The following is a 27,126-nucleotide window of genomic DNA, read 5'->3' as shown; positions in this document are numbered from 1 at the left end:
AAAGACCTGTTATTGTTGTAAAACTGTAAGTGGGAATTTTAAAACCTAGTCCTAAGAACAATGGTAATTTTGACAGAAGGTCCATCTGTGGTAGGCACTAAACTGTATTATACTGAAGGTCCAAACTAATTATGCTCAGTTGGCTTTGGACGCCTTGTAAAAAGTCCATAAAAAGTTCATATGTCTTTACCTACAGACAGTAATTTCTGCCACAAGCTGAAAGAAAATAATGTAGACAATGACTGCCCTTCATTTTCCTCTCTACATGTACAAATGAACAGATTTATGACCCCCAGGCATTACTGCTCAAACAGCAACTAAATGAGACAGACAGGGCAGAGACCCATACACAGAAACATGAGTTGCTAGTTATATAGCTAGTTAAATGATCAAACAACAACAATCAACAGATGACTAAATACTACAATGAATATATACTAAATATTACACCAGCCAGTCAAACACAAGTGGTGGATCAAATAGAATAGATCATATTGGACTGGCTTCCAAACATATGCCTTATGTGGTAAATGCATCATTTCACCACAAGCAATACTATAAAGTAATACATAATTATGGTTGTGAGGGGCTTTTGTCAATGTTTCATGTATGAATTCTCTCTTCCAAAAATCACCTGCAGGACTAAGTCTTGCCCTCAGGTCATGTGAAGAGCTTGCTCAAAAAGAAGTGCCACCTGAAAATACTGAAAATATCTCCTTTATGCAGATATTTAAGCCTTTACATTTCATTCTATGTTCACTATAAAGCTTTAAGTAATATATAGTTCTCCTTGACCTGATGGGTCAAGGAAATAGACCAATAATTGGAAAAGCTGGATGTTTTATTGTCATCCCTCTCTAGTTGCAGTCTGCACTTTAACAGCATGACTACATCCTTATTAGTTAGTACTTTACATTGTACTTATGTTATTTTTTCTGCAAAGGATGTTTGATGTGGGTGGACAGCGATCAGAGAGAAAAAAGTGGATTCACTGCTTTGAGGGAGTTACTTGCATCATATTCTGTGCTGCACTCAGTGCCTATGACATGGTTCTGGTGGAAGATAAAGAAGTGGTGAGTCAGAAGAAACAAACAATACTTTTTGCCGCTATGGTTGAATGTACTCTCTGATGGCATATCAGAACTATCCCTGTTCCCTGATAACCGTTTAAAGGCTATTATGCTCTATGGGTTCCTGGCAGTAGAGAATATTACAGTAAAAAAGACTATGGGGGATGAGATTTGTCGGTCTCTTATGTTCACCTTTTGCATCAAAACAGAACAGAATGCATGAAAGCCTTCAGCTGTTCAACAGCATCTGCAACCACAAGTGCTTTGCAACCACTTCCATTGTGCTGTTTCTAAACAAAAAAGACCTCTTTAAAGAGAAAATAACAAAAGTTCATCTGAATATCTGCTTTCCTGAATACAATGGTAAGGCTTTTATTTGTTTGTTTGTTTGTTTGTTGTTTCTATTTTTTTCCCAGAAGAAAATACATTCACATGATTAGAGTAGGCCATGCATTAAAGATTTTTATCCAGGTCACATATATATAACCATTTAAATGCCAAGCATCATGTTTAAGCATCTAGCCTTTCTCTCAAAAGACTAGAAAGGGATAGACATTGACAGAATTTGATTCCTCTCACCTACTTATGATTCCTAGGTTGGGGACGGCTCTCTCTGGAGATGCTTATTACTCTCCACTGTAAGTAGAGGAATTTGAGACTAGAAATTTCAAATGGATGAAGTCTGGTGTGATAAAACCAGCCCAGGTTTCAGTAGGAGAATTGGCTTATCACTCATATACACCATAACTTAATCCCAGTTTTTTTGTTCCCATTTTGAAAACTATTACCATAAAGAAAGTCTGTCTCTTTTTACGTGTCATAGTGGTATCTACTGGCAGCTGTTCCAAGCTGATGCAAGAAAATATATGAAGATATGCCAGAATATGCCCGATTAAAAACAAAAGCTATCTGTTATTTTAGGACTAACCGCACGTATTTTTGATAGGGAGTGTCTGAAATGAAACATATTTTAAGTTTCATTACTAGAAGGTAGGTTTTGTGTACTTCCTGACAACCAGCTCCTTCACTCCTTTTTGAAGAACACATCAAGATAGGGACCAAAAATTGTTCAGAACTTCAGTGGGATAATCAAATACTATGTGCTAGACTCTGTGGAGCAATACCGCTTTACCTTCAGAGACATATGGGAGCCAAAAAGGCCTCTAAGCAGCAGCCTGCCAGGTGTCCCATCCTTCTACTCTGAGTGCCAGTACCAGTGCTTACTCCAACACTGTTGCTTTAACAAACTACTATCAAAAGGCAGAGAAGCTGTGTAAAGAAATTATAAATGAACATATAAGCATCTGATTTTTGCCCTTCTTTCTTCTTCATTTCTTTATCTCTTCATTTCTGTAATTCCCACCAATTTTGTCTATTATGTAGCTATTCCCTCAGAATTTATGGTGCCTCCTTTTTTTTTTTTCTTTCTTTCTTTTTTTTTTTTTTTCCTTCCATTTCACTCATTTTCTGCTCTTTCTAAGGGCCTTAACAGTTTCACAGTGTCCTACCTATTTGTGAGCATTTCTCTTCAGAAATTAGTACTTTTTGTTAGGAATAGAAATTTGAATTTGAATGGGCAGTTTAGATACAAACTTTCATATCTAATGCCTGAAAATAATCCCCACCTTCTGCCTCCCCCCCCCCCCCCCAAAAAAAAAAAAAAAATAGAAAAACAAGAAAGAAAAAAAAATGTTTCTTAGCAGCTGTGAGGAAGTACATGAGTACAAGTTGTTACGTTTCTTCTTGCCTCTTACTGTCATCTCCACTAGGACTAAATACATTTGAAGATGCTGGAAATTACATCAAGCAACAATTCCTAGACTTGAACATAAGAAAAGAAGACAAGGAGATATATTCTCACTTGACATGTGCCACAGACACCCAGAATGTCAAGTTTGTTTTTGATGCGGTCACAGACATAATAATCAAAGAAAATCTGAAAGACTGTGGGCTTTTTTAGCCATTCATTTCCTGACTTGTAGCCTGATTTCAGGTCTGTACCCTTTCTTCTGTACATCTTGCTGGCTGATAGAGAGAAAAATCAGTAGGGAATAAACAATATCCTTCAGGTTTTCGTTAGCTGTCAATTGAAGCTTTGGGTATAGCATGAGCACTGCAAAACAATACAGACTTTCTGTATGTCATAAGAAAACTGAAAAATATATGCCTTCTTCAGAGATGCTAGCCACTGATAAATTCTAATGGAATCAAAGTGGAAATCCTACTTTACTCATGTATTTTACTCATTTTAAGGTAATCAGCACTTCTCAGAAAACTGGGGGTACTTCAGTATCTTATAACCCTTCCCTGTAGGGGGGTTAAAAGGATAATACAAAACAGAGATTAGATAATTGACATATCTAAAGCCTTAAAAAAAGCTGTACCATCAAAAAAGCAGTATCAGTAGATAATTTCCATTCATTGCTCTTGTGTTTTCATGTTACATTGACAATAAAAAATGTCATTCCATAAGTTTAACAGTAGCAAACACACAGACTTTACTGTCATATGACAAAGAGCAGTGCAAATCTGAATGTTTAATTACACTGTTTTGATAGGAGAGCTGAGGGACACACATATAAAAACTGCACATATACAAAATTCATAAATGCTGCTCACCAGTTTAGAGAAAACAAAAATAAACAAAAAAATAACAACAGCAATTAAAAAACCCACAGCAGTAGGATGGAGGCAGATGGTAGGTAAGTTTTTGGAATCACTGAGGGACAAAAAAATATTACAGTAACTGCCAGTTTTTGCATATGCTACAAAGGCAAGGTGAAACATTTTTAACAATTAGATATTTGACTTTTTTTTTTATGATTATTAATTATCCTACTGCTGAACCTCTTTAGTACCCTGTGATTGCAGTAGTCATCTCCACCAGTGCACAGCATATGTGACCCCCCTGTCCTTGAGGCAAAAACATATTATTAGGAGTTTGGTGAAGAAATCCATTCTCTATACAAAGAACTTGTTAATGAAGAACTGATCCCATTACATTTGATTTACTGTGACTATAACAACAGAAAACATTTAGCTATGGTAAACAAAATGCAAGTTCTAAATATATTAAACAGAATTTTAAAATTTGGTCTTGCAGAAACATTCACTTTTGAAATCTGATAAATGAATTTTACTTTTTCTTTTTTTCTTTTTTCTTTCTTTTTTTTTTCAGTTTAGTTTTCATTAAATATATTTTGAACTCATTTTCATAATAATCTTGTTATGCTCTGGTTAATCTAATTATAATAAACACTAGGACAGGCAACTTGGGCACTGAACAACAGAATCGTGCAAGCACTTGACTTAATCAAGGTTATCAGTCTGTGCAGGTCTCCCAGCGCAACTTGGAACTTTGTGCTAAATGCTACAAACAGCACAAATCTGGAGGTAAAGCCCCATTGTGAAACCATGTAATGACAACAACACTGGAAATTGTAGCCCAGTGTCTCACTGAATGTTAAGACTTAAAAACCGTTACTACTACCTCCTTGTGTGAACAGACTCCCAACATGACTAGTCTTTTTGTCACTGTCCATCTGGAAATCAGCTGTTTAAAAAACAAACACTTTTGATTCAGTGGCTTAGTCTTGACAGTAATGAGAATAATTTTGATGGTGTGAAGTCATGGAAGTCCCCAGGTGGATACTAGGGACTGGGACATGTAGTCTTAACTGAATCCCAACTGAACAGCTAACAGTGGAAAAGTTTACTGCATTCTACCAAGAACATATTTAGCAGTTGATAATAGAGGAAAGCAATTTATGTTGCTATTGGTAAAATCGTATGTGAACTATATGCAGATATGTAAGTAAAGAAAATGTGAAAAAATAGTGAGAGCTTAAGTAAATCAAAAGTAACAGAAGGCATTATTAGGCCTTGGTTCATGGAGTAGCACCTTGACAAACACTTGCCAGATTAAAGGACTGTCTCTGACCACTTGATTTTGAAAATTGTGTACACAAAACCTTAGAGAGAGTTGCGCAGAGAGCTGAACCAACATGTTGGCTAAAACACAATTTGTACTGGTTAGATTTCTGTTACTACCTGATCTGTAATGCCCCACTTGATTAATTCCTAGTTTATACTGAAAATAATGGAATTCCAATGAAAAGTGTCTGGATTCATTTCCAGCAATAAATCTCATTTAAAATGAAAATTTCTGGACATCTTCATGGCATAGTAAAGTTCAAGATCTTTAAGAGACAAATCCATAAACAAACACATCTCTGAAACATTTTCTTCAAGTAAATGGCTTAGAATTCAGATGGACTTTACACTGTAGCTTGAAAGTTAATACATGTAAAAACTGTATTAGATTAGGTATCCTACATCACAGTAGGCTGACCACTGGTAGAAATAAAATACTTAGACATACTGGTGTGAACTCTCTTTTTTTATATATATATATTATTGCTTATCGAGTTTCTGGAAAGTAAGTGACGGATGAGCACTATACTTTGTGACCCTCCAAGAAAAATGACTGTGGGTAGTGTCACTATAATTCCTGTGCTGAAAGGGCTGGAGGACAGCATAGGGCATACAGTGAGTGATTTGAGTGCCCCGTTCTGCAGAGAAATCCAGTGGCTGTTCAAATGCCATCATGCAAAAAATCTGATAGCAAAAATGCTGAGAAAAACCTGGATTCAGAAGTCTGTGGATGGTGGGAGAGGCAGGCTTACACTATCACAGCCCAGGGCCCCGCTGGTGGCAGGACTGCAAGTTTCCCTGCAGTGGAAACATAAGATGTGATCTTTCCCACAAATCCTTGTACGCTTTGCCAACGAGCAACAGAGTTCTTTGAGGGAAAAAGACACAAAGACATTTCCCACCTTGCCCTGCCTCCCATGCAAATTCACGATTGTGTATATTTTACCTGAGGCTGATTTTAAGCCCAGCCAGCCACGGGCCAAGGGTCTCCCATTGAAACCAGCATGCCCAGACGTGGCATAGGCAGGGAGCACTGGTATCCGGGAGTGCATACCCTGCTCCATATGCTGGGGTCAGGCCAATAAAAGCAGGTGGCTAAATCCCCAATAATCACTTCATTCTCTCTTTTAAGGGGCATCATTTATGCTATTGACAACCACTGTGACATATTGAATTGCAGTTCACCGAAGAGGCGGTGGCAACCAACACTGGGGGAACGCTGACTGTCACCCAGTCTTGACAAGCTCATCGTGATGCCTGCATCTGCTCATAGGCGAATTTAGACAAAACAAACAAACCAAAACAACAACAACAACAACAGAGTTAAAGATGGATAGTAACGATTATGTCAGCTGAGCAAGCGGGGAGAGGCCGGATCTGAGAGGAGGCAGCACGCAGCGCGGGGCCTGGGGCCTCCTTCAGCCGTGAGCGGCTCCATAGGGGGCCGCCAGGGGGAGCCATAGCACCGCTGCTCCAGCCCTGGTGCCTTGTAGGCCGAGAAGGCCCGGCCCGGCCCTTGCGGTGTTTGTAGCTCGTCCAGCACCGCTTTTTATTTCTTCCTGAAAACGCAGACAGAGCTCTCGTGCCTCAGGCAGTCAGGGGAAGGGCAGAGAGAGGGAGTTCTGTGGGCTGGTGACAAAGTGTTCGTCTTTATTTTCATTTTTATGGGAAGGCTTTTGAACTAAAAACCGCCCCAGAGGTGTGGCTGAGGAAGGGAGCATACATGGTTTGAGTGTCACGGTTCTCACTGAGGTGCACTACAGTTCACTGGTGTCCTCCGGGGCTGGGTCATTCCAGCAGAGAGCTGTGTCACTCACTGGTCAAGGCTGGCTCGTCCCCTAAGTGCCTAAGTCCATTAAGTATCTCCAAATTTACCTTGGAGTCACTGAGCATCTAAATTCAGGCACCAGCTTGTGGTTAGCAGGGCTAGATCTGCCATGAAAAATACTTAGCACTGATGCCTAACGTGGCTGTCAGCCCATGGGGGCCTGAACTCTGAACCCAGGGCAGACCAAAAAGTGAGATAGGAGGAGAGCTACAATAAACAGGCTGAGGAAATACTGTTACCTACCATGTGTTTTTTTTTTTTTTTGCATTTTAGAAGATTAGCAGTCAGAACATGTGGGCACCTCCATTTCTAGGCTCTTCCTAGATGAAAAATGTTTTAATCTACAACCACACCCCAAAAGGGGGGGGGGGGGGGGGGGGGGAAAGTGCAAATTTGCAAATTGACCTTATTACAGGGCTATGAGGTATGACAGAGAGAAATTACCCTCCCATTTTTGTTGAAAATGGTTATTTTCAACAGAAAAACAAAGAAAAGAAATTCAACAAAAAGAAGAAATTTCAACAAAGAGAAGAAATTTTGGGGACCAGATATAATCACAAAACATGACTTCCATGGAAAAAAATATATAGACAAGGGGATCCAGAAGGTCCTCCCTTTGAGTTTTCACTTTCCATAGAAGACACTAAATAGAAAACAATATTCCCAAGCCCCAAGCCTAACTTCAATTCTTTCCTTAGATAGAACTTGGGTGTATGAGCCTGTACTTTCCAAAACCGTAGATGAAACTCTGATCTTGGTCCTACCTCATTTCAAAATGTAACGGTGGGCATGAGACTGGAACCAACAAAGTGTTAAGAAAAACAGTTTTGATAAAAATGACACAAATCCTCTTCCCTGCTCCAAGAGACCTCCAAGACACAGTAGGGACCTGGGATCCTCAGTCTGTACTTTCCCAAATTCTAGCCCTATTCCTAGTTTTAACTATCCTTGCTAGAAATCAGGTCCAGTCTTTGAGATGTGAATGACAGAAGGTAAAACAGCACTTTAAACTGCTATTAGCGCTTTTCATTCTCCTGAGTTATTGATACACTGAGAATTTAGATTTCTCAAAATTGTTCATGTCCAAAGTCTAATCCTATCTTCACTACTGTACATCTACTATCCTATCTTCAGTACTGTACATTGCAGAGATGCAAAGATACTATCATTACTATCACTACATAGTTTAAAAAAAAAAAAAAAAAAAGAGAACTGGATCCTTTGGAATCTCTTCTCCATCTTATTGTGCCCTATGTAGCCCCATGTATCTGTAAATAGTGTCGCTGATAACAAGCCACAGGTTTTGTATTAATTTAAAACAGTCCTGAGGGCTTGTTAGGTTTTGTCTGTACTAGTCTCAGCTAGCTTGGTACTTTGTATCAGCTTGTTTATCTCTAACAACAATTGTTTAATGAGTAGGGGTCTCATCCCTTATCTGTTTTCATTTTGCTTATCTTTATATAATTGGTGTAATACCTGTTGCTAAAAGTTTTTATATACATGTAAATAGGAATAGCAAGTAATTATACTGTGTAGAACGATTTATGACCCTAGATTAATGATGAAGCATAAAGTAAAGCTGCAGAGTGATAAAACTGGCCGTAAAGGTTTGGGCATAGGATGATACCAGAGGCCCTCGGGCTATCATTAAATCACCATCAAAGGTACTGCAAACCTAGGATCTGGGCAAAAACAGTTTTAGGGATAAGAGAAAAAACAAGTGTCTCATGTATAAACCCCATTACATATAGTAAAGTTAGATGTAATACAAGAATTGCATTGCAAACCAAAGAAGAAAAATCAGGGTATAGTCGTGATAAAAAAAAAAAAAAAAAAAAAAAAAGTACCCAGGTGGCCTCTACAAGTGAGGAGGAAGCAGCCATCAGCATCAACATCATGTTTTTATGTTTTTACTAGCAAAGAAGAGGAAAAATCCCCTATCATGAAAATCATACTCCTCCCAGCAAACATCTCAGGGTGACAACTTTCTATCACACCTCTTACTCCAGGCAAAATCCATCAACAGTAGTAGATAGGTAGGTAAACCTAGCAGATCAAGCAGTGAAGAGGTAAATGTAGCACCAGAGAAAAAGCACTAGATACCAGGAGGGTGGGTTTTTTTTTATTATAACTTATAGCTTTGGTGCTGTTGATGAGATATATATTTTTTACCTGGAAATTTTTAACTTTATTTAGACTAATAACATTAACTGTTTTCTGTACTTGGATTATATAGTCAATCTTTATATGAGATTAAAATCTTGACCTCAGGTGTAAGGTATTGTCTTCTCTTTGCCCATAACAATATTTTAAGCACCATGTATATGGCATATACAAATGCTCTCGGATAGCAGTGGTATCACACTGGTTAAGTCATCCCTACCCATGTATTTTAGATGATGTCTAGGAATGTATGCCTTCCAATGGGATCAAATGACAAGAAATTCCATTTGATATCACACCTCTTCATAACTCTCATTGAACTTCTCATTTCAGGAACCATGGTTCTGATTCTGTGTAATTCAAATTCAAATGGATTCTTCCAGGTGATAAAAGGGAAAAGAAAAGATTTATTGCAAAGAACATATATAGCTTGTGCTTACGTTGGAAGACTCCTTGATGGACAACGTAACATACTGAAGGAGCACTCAAAAGCTCACAGACTTCAGTGCATTGCTATTATGTTGTTTTCAGTTGGGGCACTATTGTTACAATAGTGTACATGTGGCCTTGATAATCCATGAATATTTTTTGAGTGATATGCTTTAATTTGAAACTGGCATCCAAATCCTCACAATCTTTTGTATCAGGAAATGTATACAAAGGACAGCTTTGCTTTCTGCAGAACTACAAATCCAGCTCAATAGTCTGTGTAAGATCATTTTGTTCATGATTTTTGTCAACTTGCACTGACATTGTGTCCCTCTGTTACATAAGGGGCATGAAGCATTAGGCATCGACCTTAAAAACTGCTTAGAGTTCTTCTATATTGGCAAGGTCACTAGGGTTTTATTTTTGATGTCTAATAAATTAATAATTATTACCCCTACAGTTTCAAGAAATAGGTTAGATCTTGACTACTTACACCTTTTCTGAAATATAGAAATCATGAGTATAATATCCATAAGGACCATTTTATGATGACTCAAATGTGACATGGACTTCTTCATTGACAAAATATATCAACATTTATTCTAGATTTCCTTTGCCTAGGTTTTCATCAGCCTTTTTTCTTTTCTCTTTAACTATGTCTTCTAATTTCCCCCATCTAATCCCAGGAAACATCCAGAGGGATAAATAAACCAAACTATGGTTTCTTCAACCCTTTTATCATCAGAGAGGAAAAAAAATCTAATTTTTTCCCTTGAGAACTATCAATAGACACAGTCTTAGAGAAGGAAACAAATCACCCTGTGGTGTACTTACTTCTGCACTGCTTTATCTTTGAAGATGAAACATTTCCTAAGGCCCTGATTCAGCAAAATCATCAGTCACTAAGAATGTCTAAAGAACCACTTAAGCAAATGAAACTGTTGTGCTGTAGAGCTTCAGTACTGGGGCCAAAATGGCCAAAGAGGCCACTCAAGAAATACTCAAAGAATATTCTTCTCCCTGGGGATTACAAGGAGTTTTTCTGTGTTGGCACTAGAAGCAAACAACTGATGTCAAAAGGTTATGATCCTTCTCAACTCTGAGTCAGCCACTCATTCTAATAAATTGAATTAAAGACTTTGCAGTCCATTTTTTAGTCCACTAGGACATGTAAATCCTATTAGTGTCAATGAAGGTTGCAAGACTCTTAGAGAAGATAATATACCCTCCTTATATCCTTTTTATAATCTATAAAGTACATTACGTGTCCTGAAACCACTTCTAAAACATTGTAGAAAAAGTGCCATAAATACAGCCCCTTTCTATAACATTTTAAAAGCATAGGAATGCCATATAAATCATAGGATAGTGAGATGGATGATGAGCACTGTGAAAGCTTCTTAGCCTTGGTACAGTCCATTAAAAAAAAAAATAAATGATAAATTGTGAAGAAGCACATAGGATGATCATCTGAGACTGAAGACCCAAGGGTGCCTACATACTGAACATGCAATGAGCAAAACCTCTAACTAGGTTTACTCAGGGGTGCAAATTCTGTCCACACAGGAGTAGAAATCTATAAAACGAGATTATCTAGCCAGGAGAGGGATTCTTAAGGGATTTTACTCAAAAGATACAAAACAACAATTTGCTACTTGGCAGAACTGATCAGTGGCTGGTTTCATAGCAGGAAAAGGAAAGAGAGGAACTGATACCCTACTTGGCTTACACATGGAAAGAACATAGTAGAGCTGAGAATACTTTTACAGTTTGTGTGTGTTTATTGTAGCTGTGCTAAAGAGCTGCAGCCTAAGGGGAAATCATGTTCGTTCCTATTATAAAAAGAGATTTGTAAAGAGGAATCCTTAATGCCAGCGCTCAATGAATTAAAAGTTAGTGAATTGTTCCTCTTGACACCAGTAACATGACATGCTTTGGGCAAATTTTTTCCTCATGCTTAGTCTGATGTGATAATTTTTTTCTCCCTTACTGTGCTATTATTGGAAAACCAATACAAACTTCATTTAGTACTTCTGCTTAAAACTGATATTTGCTATATATTGTATTAGTAATAGAACAGTAATTAGGAGTTAGTGTGTATGCTGGCTTTTTGAGAGCTTCCATTGAATTTTTAGATATATGTGTTTGTCGATGCCTATGTTTATTTACATGGTATCAGTAATGATCCCATTAAATAATGTGCTTAGTTGTTTAATCTACTGGGCTTCAACTCAGTGTTTAGAATAGGGAACAGTTAGAAAGAAAGTGGAGAAAAAAAAAAAGAGAGAGAGAGAGAGTTTATTCTATTGGAGGGAAGAAAAAAAAAGCCATTAGTTAAATAATGTAAAGAATATAAGTAGTACTTATATAAATGTTTTTGTTTGTTTGTTTGTTTGTTTGTTTTTATTGAATAAGTAGACTATCATTTATTTTGAAGCTCATTTATAGCCAGTATTTTTCATATTATATGAAATTTGGAATTCTATGTAAATCTTCTGAAAAGCCACAGAAGGCAGAGAAAATATTTGAATAATATGGGGGGCTACAGAGAATAGTAACTAGAGAGACAAGGTGAAAGTGGCCAGGCTCAAAAGAAAAGAAAAGAATTGAAGAACAAGTACATTACCACATTGAAACATGTTATTTTTTTTTTCTATTTCAACATTATTTTCTTTTTTTTTTTTTTTCAAATTCCACATATTACGACTTTAAATACTTCAAAGCTCAGACAAAACATTTTTTTTTGTTGTTGAAACAAAATATTTTGATAAATCCTAGCTACTTCTCTTTTCATGTGTGAAGAACTTCGAGCATCTGTTAAAAACAGACAAATATTGAAAATGTTAAATCTTCACTGATGGGGAATGCCCATTCTCTGCATAGTTCTAGTCCGCAGCATTCATTTTCTCTGAGTTGGTTTGCATCAGCAGGACATATTTTACCGAATGTGACTTTGCACCAGCAGAGAGCAGTAGTATCAAGGGTTATCAAGTAGTATCAAGAGCATCATCAAGGGTTATACCCTGCAGAATCTCAGTTTTTGTTCAGTTTTGGTACACAATGCTACCTTGACTCACAGGTAGCATCCAGAAAGCTCTTCAAGATCAGGTCTGCGTGCTTCCTCCTAGCCCTCACATCTCAGGATCTGCACAGGCAATTGTGCTTGATATTTTGCTGTCTTCAGTTATGTTTTTCTCTGGGTTGCCAGGAACACTGAGGAATTCAGCTCACAATATTTGCTTTGAATTATCATCCTTGAGCTCACAAGTAGAAAGGAGATGCTGCTTTCCCCTTTCAATATTTAATGCGGAGTTGCTTTTAGCTTTTGTTTACTGAATTTAGGTTTATTCGATTTTTCTTCCATAAAACAGTGTTTATATACATATACCTTTGTGTTTACATTATAGCAAGATTTCCACCTTTTAAAAAGACTGTTTATGCAAACAGAAACCTCCTGGTTCCACCAGGCCCCAGCAAATGCCTGTTTACATTATCTCTGTGATCTGTAACAACAGAGCACCCAACTGAGCCCCCACAGATTTACAAGTGCAATGAATCTTTGAGGTTAAGATATCAAACATCCACTTGCTAATTGTGACATTAATCTCACCCTGTCTGCTGCTGAGATGTTAATGCTGTGCTAGAGCCACGTTGCCATTTAAAGTCATTTCATCCTGTAGTGCGAGTCATGTGGTTCTGGCTGCTGGTACAGATCCAGCAGATGGATTGTGAAGGAGTAGGAGGCAGAAAGCAAAATGCAAACAGACTCACTGCTTTTAAAGTATCGTGTATTCAAAGATTGCCTCTGATTTTAGATTTCTCAGTTGTTAAGCACCCAAAATTAGGTGGTGGCTCTCATTGCAGCATAGTCAGGTAGCTCACACTGACATCCAGACCTGGTGCTGGGAAAAACTTCTGCTCCACCACAGGGCAAAGAGGTATTTAGACACAGTTCAATCCCCTAAGTAGAGCAGTGAGGGTCGCTAGAAAGTGAGAGGGAAGAGTTCAGCAAATCAGTGTGAGGTTACAAGTGCCAATAAGATATAGAATGTGCCCAGTGTAGTCAATAGGAAATGCTGTAGAGAAGGTTTTGCTGTAGAGATACTGTCTTTTCAATACATAAGTGAGAATCCACATACCTTTCTGAAGGAAATTCTAATCTCCAAAAGCCTGATGTTGCTACCTAGGTCCCTTTATGAAGATCAACTTAAGCACTTTTCTAGAAGTGCTCAGCATTTGGCAGAACTGTCCCTCAAACGTAATTTACGTTGTAAATGGGCTCTACAAAAAGAACAGTGTAAAGGATTTAGGATTTGTGAAAATCATCGAAAGTGCCAAAAATTTGAATGAGCCTCCGTGTTTCTGTTTTCTTAGTGCTAATTGAATGCCAAAATCAAATAACATCCACCTAATGATAGAGAACAGCAATGTGCCATGGAATTTACATATACAATCAAAATAAGTCAAAACTCTGCACCCTCAGTAGAGAATATTGAGAAGGTATTGTAGGAAATACATTTCTGAAGTGATGGAACAAGTGGTGGCTTTAGAGATCATAGAAAGATTATCTCCATAACCAACATAATTAAATAAACAAGAGCTTACATATGCTTTTTAGTAAAAGGTTGTAAATCAAATTCTGACAGAAGTGAGACCAAGACAGAGAAGTCAGGAAAGCTGTGGCCCATTCTAGGAAAGTAGCTGCTTTCATCTGGAATTGACTGAGAGCTGTCATGACAGAAAAAGTGTTAGCCAAGAAAAAGCTTGCACTTAGCATCTTGTGAAAGGTTCAGCCTGTTCTCTCTGTCTTTCTGCCTTTCTCTGAATAGTTTATTAGGAATTGGATCTTTCCTGCTCAAGCTGCAGCAGCCACAGGTCATTTTTATTTTTTTATTTTTTTATTTTTTTTAGCTTATGCAGTAGTTGATTTGTCTTCTTAACCTCACTGTTTAGCTTCTGTCTCCTCAAGGTTTCAGTGATAGTGTCGTACAATACAAAAGAATAATGTTAATGTAATCAGTGCTGTGAAATTAGATTAATAATGACTGTTCAATCTGGCAGATTGAAACAGAGGATTCCTCATGAATAGGAAAGATGGTGTATTGCTAACACTGAGTTTTCCTTTCCCAGGTTCATTAGCTTTGTTTTCTTCCTCCAAATAAAGTAATTTGCAGTGAAATATTCTGCCTTTTGGAAATTTTCTTTGATACAGGGAAAAACATGCAATGCAATGAGGGAAGATCTTGCCTTCAGTTTCTCCTGGACAAGCCTGCCACCTTCAATGGGACTGGATGGAATCTTCATGTCTTGTTTTCAAACACTGGGCAAGCATTGATTAGGTAATCATTTATGTCTGAGAAGGGGTCTAGGTAAGCAACACCACTAGGTAAGCCCACCAACAAAAAGAAGTTCAAAAAGAGCATTAGGCTGGTTGGTTTCTTTGGTGGTGGTGGTGGTTTGTTCATTTTATTTTATTTTATTTTATTTTATTTTATTTTATTTTATTTTATTTTATTTTATTTTATTTTATTTTATTTTATTTTATTTTATTTTTTATTATTATTTTTCCACACCTTGTGACAGGCAATTCAAATGCTTTTGAACCTTCTGGAAAGGATCGTTGTTTCTTTTGCCATTTTCCAAATTTTCTAGGGTCAAGATGACCTGGATAATCTTGCTGAAGGTGATTAAACCTTGCCACTGATTGCACAGAAAGTCTCTGGAAAATATGCTGCTAACTTTGACCTCTCAGAAGACTATCTGAATAGAAGTGAAGTGAAGATGTTAGGCCAGCTCTGTCAGGAAGAAAAATGGCTAAAGCAAACTTGGCCCAAAAGAAGAGCACAGCCACCTGACATAAGTCAGAATGAAGTGGTGTACCAAAACGTGCATGTGTGCATACACGCAAGCATCTTTATATGAAAATATGAAAAGTTTATGGGTTGCTTTTGATATTTTCCATTTCACAGAGGCCTCCTGGGGTTAAATAGGCCCAACATACATCTGTATGTAATATTTTCTTCCAAATAATTCTGAACTGCAACATACTATCTTCTGCAGCTATGGAAATTAGAGTACATTAGAGCTAACCCAGCAACATGAAAAACCTGAAACTCATAATGATTTGAAGGTTTTTCTTAACTTCAGCTAAGTGCTTCTTTTGCTTCTAGTAACCTATAATAGAGAGTCAAATGTTATGCCCCTAAATTGTGGGGCAGGCAGTTGAAGAGTGAAAGCCATCATTTGCTTCAAAACTTTCTTTTTAAGGCTCTGGTCTTCAGCATTTTTGAAGAACAGCACATATTCGTGTTTATCCTCTAGCTCCCTGAAGACTAGGATTTCATATGAACTTGAGTTATTATGGGATGTATTGTTTATGAGTTTGTCTAGCTGCCATTACAAACATGGGCTTGGATTTGTCTGCATCAGCTATTTGTATAGAGAGTGCTAAAAATGTGGAGTTGTCCCGCACAGAGTACTGCAGCCCAGCAGCCTGTGGGAGATGGGATCGAATGGCTGGGACCGTGTAGAAAGGATAAATACTATCTTTAGTCTGGGAAACCAGTAGCTGTTTGGGACATCAAGATGACACAGTTCTCCCTCCTTCTTCACTTCCAGTTCCCTGTTATTATCTGTCTTACACTGAATGTCCACAAAAACATTCATCACAACATAGACTTGGTGACATCGTTTGGTAAATTCATCTTCCTTTCAGCTACAGAGAAAAGGCACACCACACAGAAGCATGGGGACAATTGTAGAGATGGTGATGAAGAAATAGCTCTCAAAGAGAAAGGACAAAGAGAATTGACTCCACCAGGGAATACATGCTGGGGCTGAGAAAGAAGACTATGTGAATGATGGAGGCCATCTGAGAAGGGCATCATCCTCAGGAGACTGGGTTGCAAAGCATCATGTCAGCTGCTCTGTGCAGGTGACCATAGAAGATGTCCTCCCTAGTTCTCCACAGGGGTCAGGATAGCTCCTTCAGATGGCCACTTGTTGCTAACTTTAAATAACTCCTTTAGTTACATTTATTCTGATCAGGATTATATAAAACAGGAGCTTCCAAATGTCTTCATCAAGGTTCCCATCATTTCTAGTTTGGGAATAAGCTGAGCCATGCTGGGAAATCCTTAGAAAAATGTCCTTGATGTAGAGCGATGTGCAGATAAAAGAAGGGAAAGCAGTGTCAGCTGCTCACTCTCACCATTTCAGGGAAGCACAGTTCTTTTACCATTACTACTTTAAAGAATAGGAGACTGTCTATAAGTTCACTGAGCTGTCTTTGCTTTAGTGATTTCTTTTAAAACCACAGCGCTGAAGCCAATGCCTTTCACTGACACAGGATTTTAGTTAGGACTTCAGGAACTAGATGAGAGTGATTTCTTGGGTAACCTTTATAACCTCTGTGCAGCCATTTGAGATGATCCTGTGTCACAGAGCACTGGTAGTGCCTGCCCTTGTGTTGCAGTGCCCACCACCAAGTCCAACCAGAATTCATAATTCATGAGTGGCTTTATAGGAAGTTCAGCACCTTTCATCCTCCTTGCCAGTTGACTCCCAAAAGAATTGATATTATGTGTGCGAATACAGACGAGCAAGAATTACAGCAGAACACCAATAACATCAGTCTGTAGCTCTGTGGAGCTGAGAAACATGTTATTACAGCAAACAACTGGTTTATCTTTTGTCGAAAGGCAAGATGAAGGAATGTTTTGCTTTTACTGGAGTCTCAGTGATTTAGGATGAATGAAACAGGTTTTAAAAGTGCTTACCTATCCTGCATGCTAGTGGTGACTGACACCTCTCAAAAATCATTTTCTTTGAACATGCTCAGAATTCCATTAAAAACAGTCTTAGATATGCAGAAGCAGTGAAAGACTAGGTTAGTACACACTGTAGTACACCAGAAACCCTGGTACAAATCCCAGCAGTTCTGTAGGTACCATATATACCATTAAGGGTATGGAAGCTGGCTGTAAATGATAGACAGACAGTCTGAGATGGAAGTGCTTTTGACTGATACCAGTAATCAGTGCTATTCCTGTCGCTGATTATACCCAGAACTGCCATTACGAAAGGCAGTGTCTGTCAAAAATGTTTTGAAATTCCAGATTTAGACTATTGCAGCTGGAGACATTTTAAGCAACCAATGCATTTCTTTCTGCAGATGAGCTGCGAGAATGGAAGTTACATTTCAAAAGAATGTTAGGCTTTCTATAGTTGACTTGATTCTGGTAGGAATCAGTGTTCCAGATTTTTCCTTGAAGATGTCTCAAAAGCAAACAAACAACAAAGATGTACTTATTCTCAATGTTCAATTTTAGCAAAATTGAAATACTCTCATATTCATTTTTTAAGATATGATGTTTAAGTGTTGGGAAAAAAGAAAGAAAAGACAAGAAAAGACAAGAAAAGACAAGAAAAGACAAGAAAAGACAAGACAAGACAAGACAAGACAAGACAAGACAAGACAAGACAAGACAAGAAAAGAAAAGAAAAGAAAAGAAAAGAAAAGAAAAGAAAAGAAAAGAAAAGAAAAGAAAAGAAAAGAAAAGAAAAGAAAGGAAGGAAGAAAAAGAAAAAGAAAAAAAGAAAGAAAGAAAGGAACTAATCAGGAGTCAAAATGTCTTGTTCTGAAACTGTCCAAATAAAATGTCTAATCGTAACTGGAATGTTTTTCTTTGGAAAAACTCTAGAGAGGTCAATCTGATTTTAAAATGTATCTTAGATCCAGTTGAAAGCATATTCAAATGCAAAATCAGTCTATCAAAATTGCTCTCTGTAGTTCTACTTGGGATACAAAAGTTCATTTAATTGGCATCCACCAGGATGTTTATTTGTTCATTCAAGATGAGAGACCAATTTACAAAGCAAAATTACATCCTCTGAGTAGAACAGGAACCCTGACATGAGACTCAGCTTTTCAATAAGTATTTTCAATGCAAATAAGGCTTCAAAGGACTGCTCTGAAAGGAACAAGAAAAAGAAAAACAAGCTTCTTCCTTTTTCATTCTTGAAGTAAACTGTATGACAGTTTGAATTACTAATATGAAGAATGAAGGTAAAATAAATATTCTTAAAATTCTAAGGACATTTACATATTACCTCTCTGTCTCTCCCCCTATTCAGTGAAAATGCAAACAAAGCATTGACAGGAGGTTCATTCATTTTGCAACATGAATGGAGGTGAGAGGACTTTAGTCTGCTTCCCTGGTCATCATTGGAACAGGAGCCGACTGACTTGAAACTTTAATTAAAGTCCTGTCAAGACAGCATAACTTACAATGAGAGCACCTTTTTGTGAGATTTAAATCATGTAAACCATGACTAAAGCATCTATCACACAGTGACTTGTGATTATTTTATGACTTATAGAAGGTCTCTGTCTGTCAAAATCACGTAGAAGACAGACCCAGTAGTGCAAATAGTATCTTACATTTAAGTACCCTTTGCAATACAAATGAGGCAGATGATGGATGATTTTCTGGGAGGAGCTACCCAGTTTATCAAAAGTATTTCTTGAGTTGCTATATCATACTTAAACTTGTCACTATACTTAAAAAAATATTCATTATACAAACACCCTGTTAATACCACAGTCGTCACTTTGTTCGCCTTGTCACAGAGAGACCCAATACAATATACAAACAGAACAGAAAACAGACTGGAGAACAAGGTGCTGTGTCTATAATAAATCTCCATGCTCTCCTTCTTGGCTTACTGATATTTTTAGGAGACTCCATCCTAAGTAAGATAAAGGCCATATTTTGCTGATGGAGCTAAGATGAGGTAGTATTTCCTCTTGTTTGGAAGGCATTCAGATGCTATGGTGACAGGTATAATAGAAATGCCTACATAGATTAAAGCAAGAGAAAGAGAGAAAGACTGCAGAGCCAGAGCTCTGCAGATAATCATAACATAATAAGAATATTAGATCACTGCAAATTTTTCTTTCTGTTACTGTGGCAGGGCTGCTGGACTCTTTCTCAGGGCAGAAGTTTTTAGGATATGATACTGTTTTTCCTTTCCTCAGTCACAAGAACATAACCATATGATATGAATCACTGACAAGGAGCCTTGGGAAGATGGACAGATAACCACCCCTCATACCTTGAGGATGTAGTTTGTATAATGTTTTGGGACAGTATTCTGGGCATGGTGACAAATGTACAGTTACAAAGTCTGAGATGATTACTGATGTTTTACAGTCAGACTGCAGAAAGAAAAATGTGAAATCAATCTTGCATCAAAATATTTCAAGCTATTTGTAATTTTATTTTTATGCACTTTAGTAGGTATTTTGCTGTTGCTGTTTTTTCCTTAAGTGGAAGATACCACGTGCAGTCTTCTGCCTTTTCTCATCCTGACTGGCCCCAGCATTGTGCTGTGGGCATAGACTAGACCCCAGCCAGCTGCCTCATTGGTTTCTCTTTTCCAGTGCTCTTTGTCGGACAGCATGTGGGTTGCTCCGGTCCCAGGCATCAGTAAACTGCCATTCCCTGTACACCATGGTGTAAATCCCAGAAGATTCCAGTGCATTTAGGAGATTTATTTTGGACCAACACTGAATTTCCTGATGCCAGGGTCCTTGGCCTCTGGCATAGAAAATAGCAAAGCAAATAGATTTTGGAAGAAAATTCAGGCAGGTGGCAAGCTTCATATATTCAGGAATTTTCTAATTGATTTTAATGGGATGACCCATACATACAAAGTTGAATGAATAGGCATTTGCAGGAATAATGTCTTATGTGTTTGTACCATAGTAACACAGAGGTTAAACTGCATAACTGCATTTGCAAGAAAAAGCAGCTGACAGCATGTGTTATCATTTCAAATCAATAAAAGCAGGGCATATGATAAAAATAACCGTGCAAATTAAGAAAATATTTCATATCAAGTTCTTCTAAACCTTTTTAAAACATTTTTATAAATTAAATTTAAAAAATATACTGCTTCCTAGCAACCAAATTCCTTCCAAGCTTCTGCAAATCTCAAGGTCTGACCTCTGTCTTTCCATTTCAGCTATCACAGTTTCAGTCATCTGAAGTCCCAAAGGCCTGTATGTTTTTGTAGGCATCAAGGGCTTTCTGTAAATTATTCCCTACTTTTCTCAATAAATTTGAAAACTTTTTATGGGTGAAGGAATTTTTTGTCTGTTTGTCTGTTTTGTTTAAATCTATTTGAAACCTGAGAAAAAAGAATAACAAAGGAAGTAAAACAACAACAACAACAACAACAACAACAACAACAAATACTCTAGCCTTACTTTAGTTCAATACACTTAAAAAGATAAACCCTCTGTTAGGTGATTGCTGTTGTCCTTAGCACACGGAAGTGCTGTAATTCTGTGTCAGAATTCTTTGAAAGTATTTTTTTCCAAAATAACTTGTGTGTAAAGAAAGGGATATTGGCTACCTAAGGAACATGATGACTAAAAGAAAGTATATCATAATGGATTTATTTTTTTTCACATTCATCTTTTCCGTGACCTCCAAAGTATAAATGAAAACACAGCCACCCAGAAAAGTACAGGTCACAGCTGGCAAAGTAAAAACTTCTGCTCCACCTGTCTTATTAGAAGAAGTGAAAAACATTCAGTACTCCAGAACATCCTAAAAACTAGCAAGGGATTAATTGAAAATAAAAGGTGGAACACTCAAATGTTGCAAGAGATGTGAAGACATACAGAGTGTTTCAGAGATCTAAAGTCACACAGCAAACATCCCTGTGCTTTGGTGGAGCAGATGAAAGGTAGAAGTGGGTCATCCGTATTCTGGACTGTGAAAATATACTTAATTCCTCAGCAAATAAAATTCTCCTTTGCATGGCTAATTAAGTAAATTAAGTAAAACTCATCCGCAAATGAACACAGCTTCCAGAGCTCAAATTTGCTTTTGCTTGGATGTTCAGAACATGGATTCCTTCATTAGGGGAGCACTCCATTTCCAGATATGAAAATTTGGAAGAAAGCCTGCCATGCACTATATTAAACCTGTTATTGTCCTCTGTAGAAGTGTTTTGAGTTTATCTCAAGATTAAATTCACAATATTGGAGAGAGGCTTCTGGTTTAGATGGGGGCTGGTCTGATGCCATTCTGTTTCCAACTTGAAGCCCGGTAGAGTTAATGGAAAGAGTTCAGTTAATTCAACACTCTATAAACCAGGTACCCCACAGGAATCAGTAGCTCCACTTTCCTTTCTATAGGCCAAAAATCAGTGAATGAGGCCTCAGGTTCTTTGGCCCCAGGTTCTAAAAAATTCCATCCCTGAGGTTCTTACACTAGTGAACTAGTTTCACTAGTGCTAGTGAAACCTTGACTGCTTAAAGTTGATGCTGTTCAAGTCATACTATTCCCCTTCTTACTGATAGGAGACACGATGTTTCTGGCAGTGGAGTTGATCTAACAGCAAGTCAAAACACAGTAGGAGTAAAGCCTAATGCAAATAATAGCTACCATGTTTGTCCAGATGGCTATGACCATCACGCTTTTCATGACCTTTTACTTAAGAATATGCACATTAAACTTTTTCATATGCATACATGTAAATATGTATACATTAATCACTGATTACTTTATCTGAGAAGACAGAAAATATATTTTCATACACAGCCATTTGCTTTCCGTAGTTTTATAAAGTAAACAATAGTGTTATAGAGTTTTCTTTCTTTCATAGTATATTTCCCAGAATCCAGTGCTGTTGTTTGTCTCTTTTGACTTGATTGCGAAGTACATCATAACGGAATTTTTTCATACTCGTATTTTCTATGACATCCAAACTACTGTAGCAAAAATCTAAAAATCTAAAATCTAAGAAAGACTACATATAGCTAAGCTGGATTTACAGCTGGATATACAGCTAAGTTCCAGACTGGTTTCTGCTGGCAATTACTTTTGGTACACATCACTGCAGAAAAGCTTTCTCTCTTTTATAACCAGTTTCACTTGGAAAGTTCTGTTTTAACTCTTCACAGAATAAATAGCAGATGCTGATTGAAAACAATGCTACTCTTGCATATTAAAATGATAACACATGACCTCAATTTAAATTTTAATTGGATTTCCAAAGGTGAATTCTCTTTGTTATCTGATACATTTGGATCTCAGAGTACAAGGGCTTGCATGCTTTAATTCACATTGATAAAACGGAGCTTTTTAGTTAGTGCTTTTTTCCCCTTTGTAGATGAAAGGAAAGGAAAAATGAAATACGCACTTCACTCAGATATCTGCAATGACATGAATGTTGCCACAGGGGACAGAGACCATAGTGCTAGTAACATTCGCTTAGAATCCTCATCTATATTATATTCTTTGATTGAAAAAAGGCTTTCATGAATTTGACTTCCTGTTATCTTCCTTCCAGATGTGTTTTTACACAATGTATTTAAAAATTTCTCCTAATCATTGAAGAGTTACTTCCATTAAATAGTTCCTTGTATGTCATTTTAGCTCTTTGACATATCAGTTATAGGATCTGTGTGAGAATTGTTATCAAAGGTTCATGAATACATAGTCTTCAGTCTCTTCCAGAATTTCAAGCTGTGGTATATGAACTATTAGGAACAAGGTAAACCAAAGCAGTAAAAGGCTATCTGAAGTGCTTCAATTCCTCTCTCAGGGCAGGAGCTGTTCTATCATTCTTTATCTCACCTTGGGAATAAGATGCCATAAGATTATTTCATTTTGTTCCAGTCATGATGCAAAGTGGCCCACTAGAGATGAGAATAAGATTCTCACTGTCTTTTATTTCTATTGGCAAAAGTAAAGTTAGAACTGTGTCTTAATTCCCATATCCCTACAAACTTATTGGGACTTTTTGTTCTTCACAGAAGATTAAAATCAAAAAGATCAACAAATACTAGAGAGGGGAAAGGTCACAGTGTAAATATTTGTGTCGCCTAAACAAAATCATCTGGAGCAAAACAAGATGAGATCAGCAGATATCTTGTAACATTTCCATTTCAGCACAATTCCTCACTGGAAAAGGTAAATCTCTTCAGACAATAAGGTCTTTCACTGTGGCAGGAGGTATCAGTGCAGCCACAAGGCAGCCATTCAGAATGTTCTTTCCAAAGCAAAACAAGTAAATGAAGATGTCAAAGAGCAGTGTAATATACATCACAGATGTTTCATTTTTGGTGCTAGTGGAAAATAATACTAAATTCCTCCACATTCCACTGTATTTCTCAGCAATATTGTGCACTCCATGGACAGAAAGATACTCATTCTCAGTTACCTCTCAGACCCATTTGAGTGTTAAGATATGAAGAAGCATCCAATTCTTCCTAAAAATGAAAGAAGTTTCACATAATCACCTCCAAACTCTGGTGATTATTGGAAAGCAGCTCCAATGGCAATGCATTAGTGAACTAGACATGGCAATATTACTAATTCTGTGGTTTCCAAAGGAGATTGGAGTATAAAAGGCAGTGTTATCATCCAGAATAAATGCATCAGGTAAACAGGATATATTTCCTTCTAATTTTTTGAAAGATAAAAATTAAGTACTTCTCATAGAAATGAGCAGTCATTTTATCAACTTTTCATTTACTAAAAAGAAACAAGTACATCAATGGCTAGGAATGAATGCGAGCAAATCAGTCTTCTTGTGGTTTTTCCTCCCACCAAATGAGGAGAGTGATGTAGTAGGATTCCTTTGAAGAAGTAAGTGATCAGGGCAGGTGAGGCTAGCAAACTTTGATAGAAATCTTCAAGTTCATCAAGGTTAGCTTGTCAGGTTGCAGAAGGAATGTTGTCCATTTATGTACCCAAAAGTCTTTTTCTTTTGGATTAGGAAGGGTTGGGTCACAGTATGCAAATTATTCATACACATTCTCATTGTACTTGGAAGAGAAGCAACTGCTTTTCTGAAGGGGGTTACTGTTATTGCATGCAGGTACAATCAAAGAAACTGTTAGGAAGAAGTGACTAAGGGAAAACATGAAGCTGAGCATGAGGAGGAGGTAAATTGGTACATGCAAAGAAAGTGAATGCAGAATCAGTAGCTCTTCCCTTGGAGTAGTTGATTGAAGTAAAAGTTGTGTTGCTTTTGTTACTTACTTTATCAAACCAATTTATCTTGAAAGCTACACAGAAATAGATGAAACACTAATTTTAGATATTTTTAAATCTCCTTTGATTTTCACTCCATTCCTTTTATTTCTGCATGAGAACTTGATGGTAGCAGAGAGGCAAAATAGACCTTTAAAAGAGCCTTTGTTTATAAGCCTGCTAATCAGCATGACTCATCCACAAATTCATCCTTCTAGCTAATCTGACTTTCTTGATGGTTAACATGCTTACATTTCAGGCTAGCATGCCATTTTAATGAGAAGGGGCAGTGCTTCATTACATTTCCTAACAATGGTAATAATAGGCATTTCTCCTCAATCTCCTGTAGGATTGCCCTTGATTGCTGCAAGGGCTTCCACTTGCATTCAAGAGAAATGTTCACATCTATAGGTCAACAAAGACTTGTAGATTTTTAATTCAATGAGGACAGAATGTTTCACTTCACAGCTTTCCCATAATCTCCCATCTTTCCCCTTCAGCCCCTAAGTTATATGCATTTTTTTTCTCTGTCATGCTGTATGAAGTTACATATCTTCATGCAGATCTACCACAGAAATTGACATTTTTGAAATTGAAGTTTGAAGTTTTGTTTTGTTTTGTTTTGTGTGTGTGTATAAGAAAACCTTACAGACATTGTATATTTTCTGTCAGTAGCTTAAAAGTATCTTAAATTCCTCTAAGCACATATAGAGTTTGGGAAGAATTTCAGGTTCAATCTTACTGAGCAGAATGTATCCAATTAATTCAGATTTCTATCAGGCAGTATGCACCCTCCAAATGAAACTTTTTCTCTTTTCATCTCCCTTTATTCAATATATCCACTATTGCTAAAGTTTTCAGAAAGAAAGAAAAAAAAAAAAAAAGAAAAAGAAAAACATGAAAGCACCTCTTTACAAAACCTGCTTGTAGTACATTGTTGATAAAAACACTGAATCTAATCTAATGACCTTTAGCAGAGCACATGCACCCAGACGCCTCTCAGCCTTTCAAAACTCAGAGCTGAAGGACTGCCTGAATTGATAGAAAGTGTAAAAGTAAGTGTCATTGCTAACCTTCACTCAGGTACACAGCAGGCCCCCAAAACTGAGGAGATAAAGCTGAATACTCTAGTTCACTGTTGTCACTGAACTGTATGGTTGTTATCTACTTTACAATAGAGGTGAAGGCACATAAAGCTTTCTTTCCCTCTTACCCATAGAATCAGGCTTCTCATATTACAAACTCATTAATGTATCCAAAATCAATAAAATATACTATAAAAAAGACCAAGAGTCTCCTAACCTAAAGAGCTTACATGTAAGCCAATAATATATCAATTTAACAGGTTAAGCTAATTTTCACTCTCACCTTTTCTCTCAACTAATGGAAGGGTCATTGTAAGGCACAAGGAAGAGCAGATAGGAAATGTGGTTATGTGCACTTTGCTAACCCACAGCTCTAACTTTTTCACTAGGGACTCTGGCCAGCAGATGCACTTAAGAGCAGTATCTAGGGTGCTGTAACCAGCTTGCAAGCCAATGTTGGGCAAAGAACCAGGAAGCCATAACTTACTGCTTACACTTCTTGCTGATGAAATAAAAAATCAGGCAATTATATTGGAAGTATGTATTTTTCTGTATCATTTTTAATTGGAAAAGTCACCAATGAAGCATGATTAATTTAATTTAAAAAGTCTTGTATGGCACCCTCTGTCTCATTTCTCTGTGCTGTTGTTTTTTCCTATGAAGTATTCTGTTGGTTGATCTAATTTTTTTTTTTTTTTTTTTCAGAATTAATTCTAGTAACATGCATATGTACTTATCTGAGGCACACGACCTTTCCCAGAATTCAGACGAAAGAAAATACGGTAGGATTGACTGTAGGTTTTACAGTCTACCTTAATGCTTGCACACCCAAATTAGCTGCTACATTGGGTACTGAATTTTCATGTTCTTCACACCTTTCCACATACATAGAGATGACAGCAAATGGTGGTCAAGTGAAGTCTTCTTCCTTCATGTTGCCCTCCTAGGCTGGAGCTTTCAGATGGCATAAGATGGCATTTTGAGTTCCCTTTCCACTTTGGAGAAACAAGTTGTTACATGACCTAGTTCTTAAATTAGAGACAGCTGTTAAAAAGATAGCAAGGATAATGTAGTCAGCTTAGTGGGTTTTGTTTGTTTGTTTGTTTGTTTTGTTTTGTTTTGTTTTGTTTTGTTGTTTTTGTTTGTTTTTGTTTTGTTGTTGTTGTTATTTTTTAAAGTATTCTAAATATAGATCTCAAGTCTTTGTGCAGTATCATTCTATTTACATGTAGAATACATCATCATACTGTTTTGAAAGCTTTTTCATTGTGACACTGGCATCTCTGGAGACTATTTTGGACTTGCTGGAGATGCTTAATGGTAGTTTTTGTTTTAGATCTCTGGCTTTCCTCCAGTTAATTATTGCTTTTTATGATTCATTTTGTTTGGAGATCTCTAATAGAGATTATATGAATGTGACAGAAGGTCTTCAAACAGAACATAGCAATTATAAATTGCCAAATCCTATTAGAGAGAATTATCATTCTTGCTACAAACAGATATGGTCTTTTAAATGCACCTGAGCAAGGCAACAGTCTTGTAATAGTCCACCTAATGTGATC

General features: G+C 37.2%; 1 protein-coding gene across 2 annotated transcripts in view; it reads left to right on the top strand.

The window, feature by feature from the left end:
• The window catches only part of GNAT3 (G protein subunit alpha transducin 3), a 38,884-nt gene extending 23,570 nt beyond the window's left edge, over window positions 1-15,314 (top strand). The window contains exons 6-8 of one of the 2 annotated variants that reach the window (XM_082751933.1): window positions 944-1,073; window positions 1,280-1,433; window positions 14,636-15,314. In XM_082751933.1, coding sequence (XP_082608059.1) covers window positions 944-1,073; window positions 1,280-1,433; window positions 14,636-14,766 — 415 coding nt within the window. In that variant the 3' untranslated portion in view covers window positions 14,767-15,314. Of the gene's footprint in view, window positions 1-943; window positions 1,074-1,279; window positions 1,434-2,839; window positions 3,252-14,635 lie in introns of those variants that run through there. The other variant, XM_082751932.1, reaches the window with a different exon arrangement.
• The last annotated feature ends 11,812 nt before the right edge of the window (window positions 15,315-27,126 follow it).

The sequence above is a fragment of the Aythya marila genome (genome assembly GCF_965140915.1).
Source record: "Aythya marila genome assembly, chromosome: 1".
Lineage (NCBI taxonomy): Eukaryota > Metazoa > Chordata > Aves > Anseriformes > Anatidae > Aythya > Aythya marila.
The sequence above is the reverse complement of the archived record's forward strand: the minus strand, read 5'-3'. Positions and strand labels throughout refer to the sequence as shown.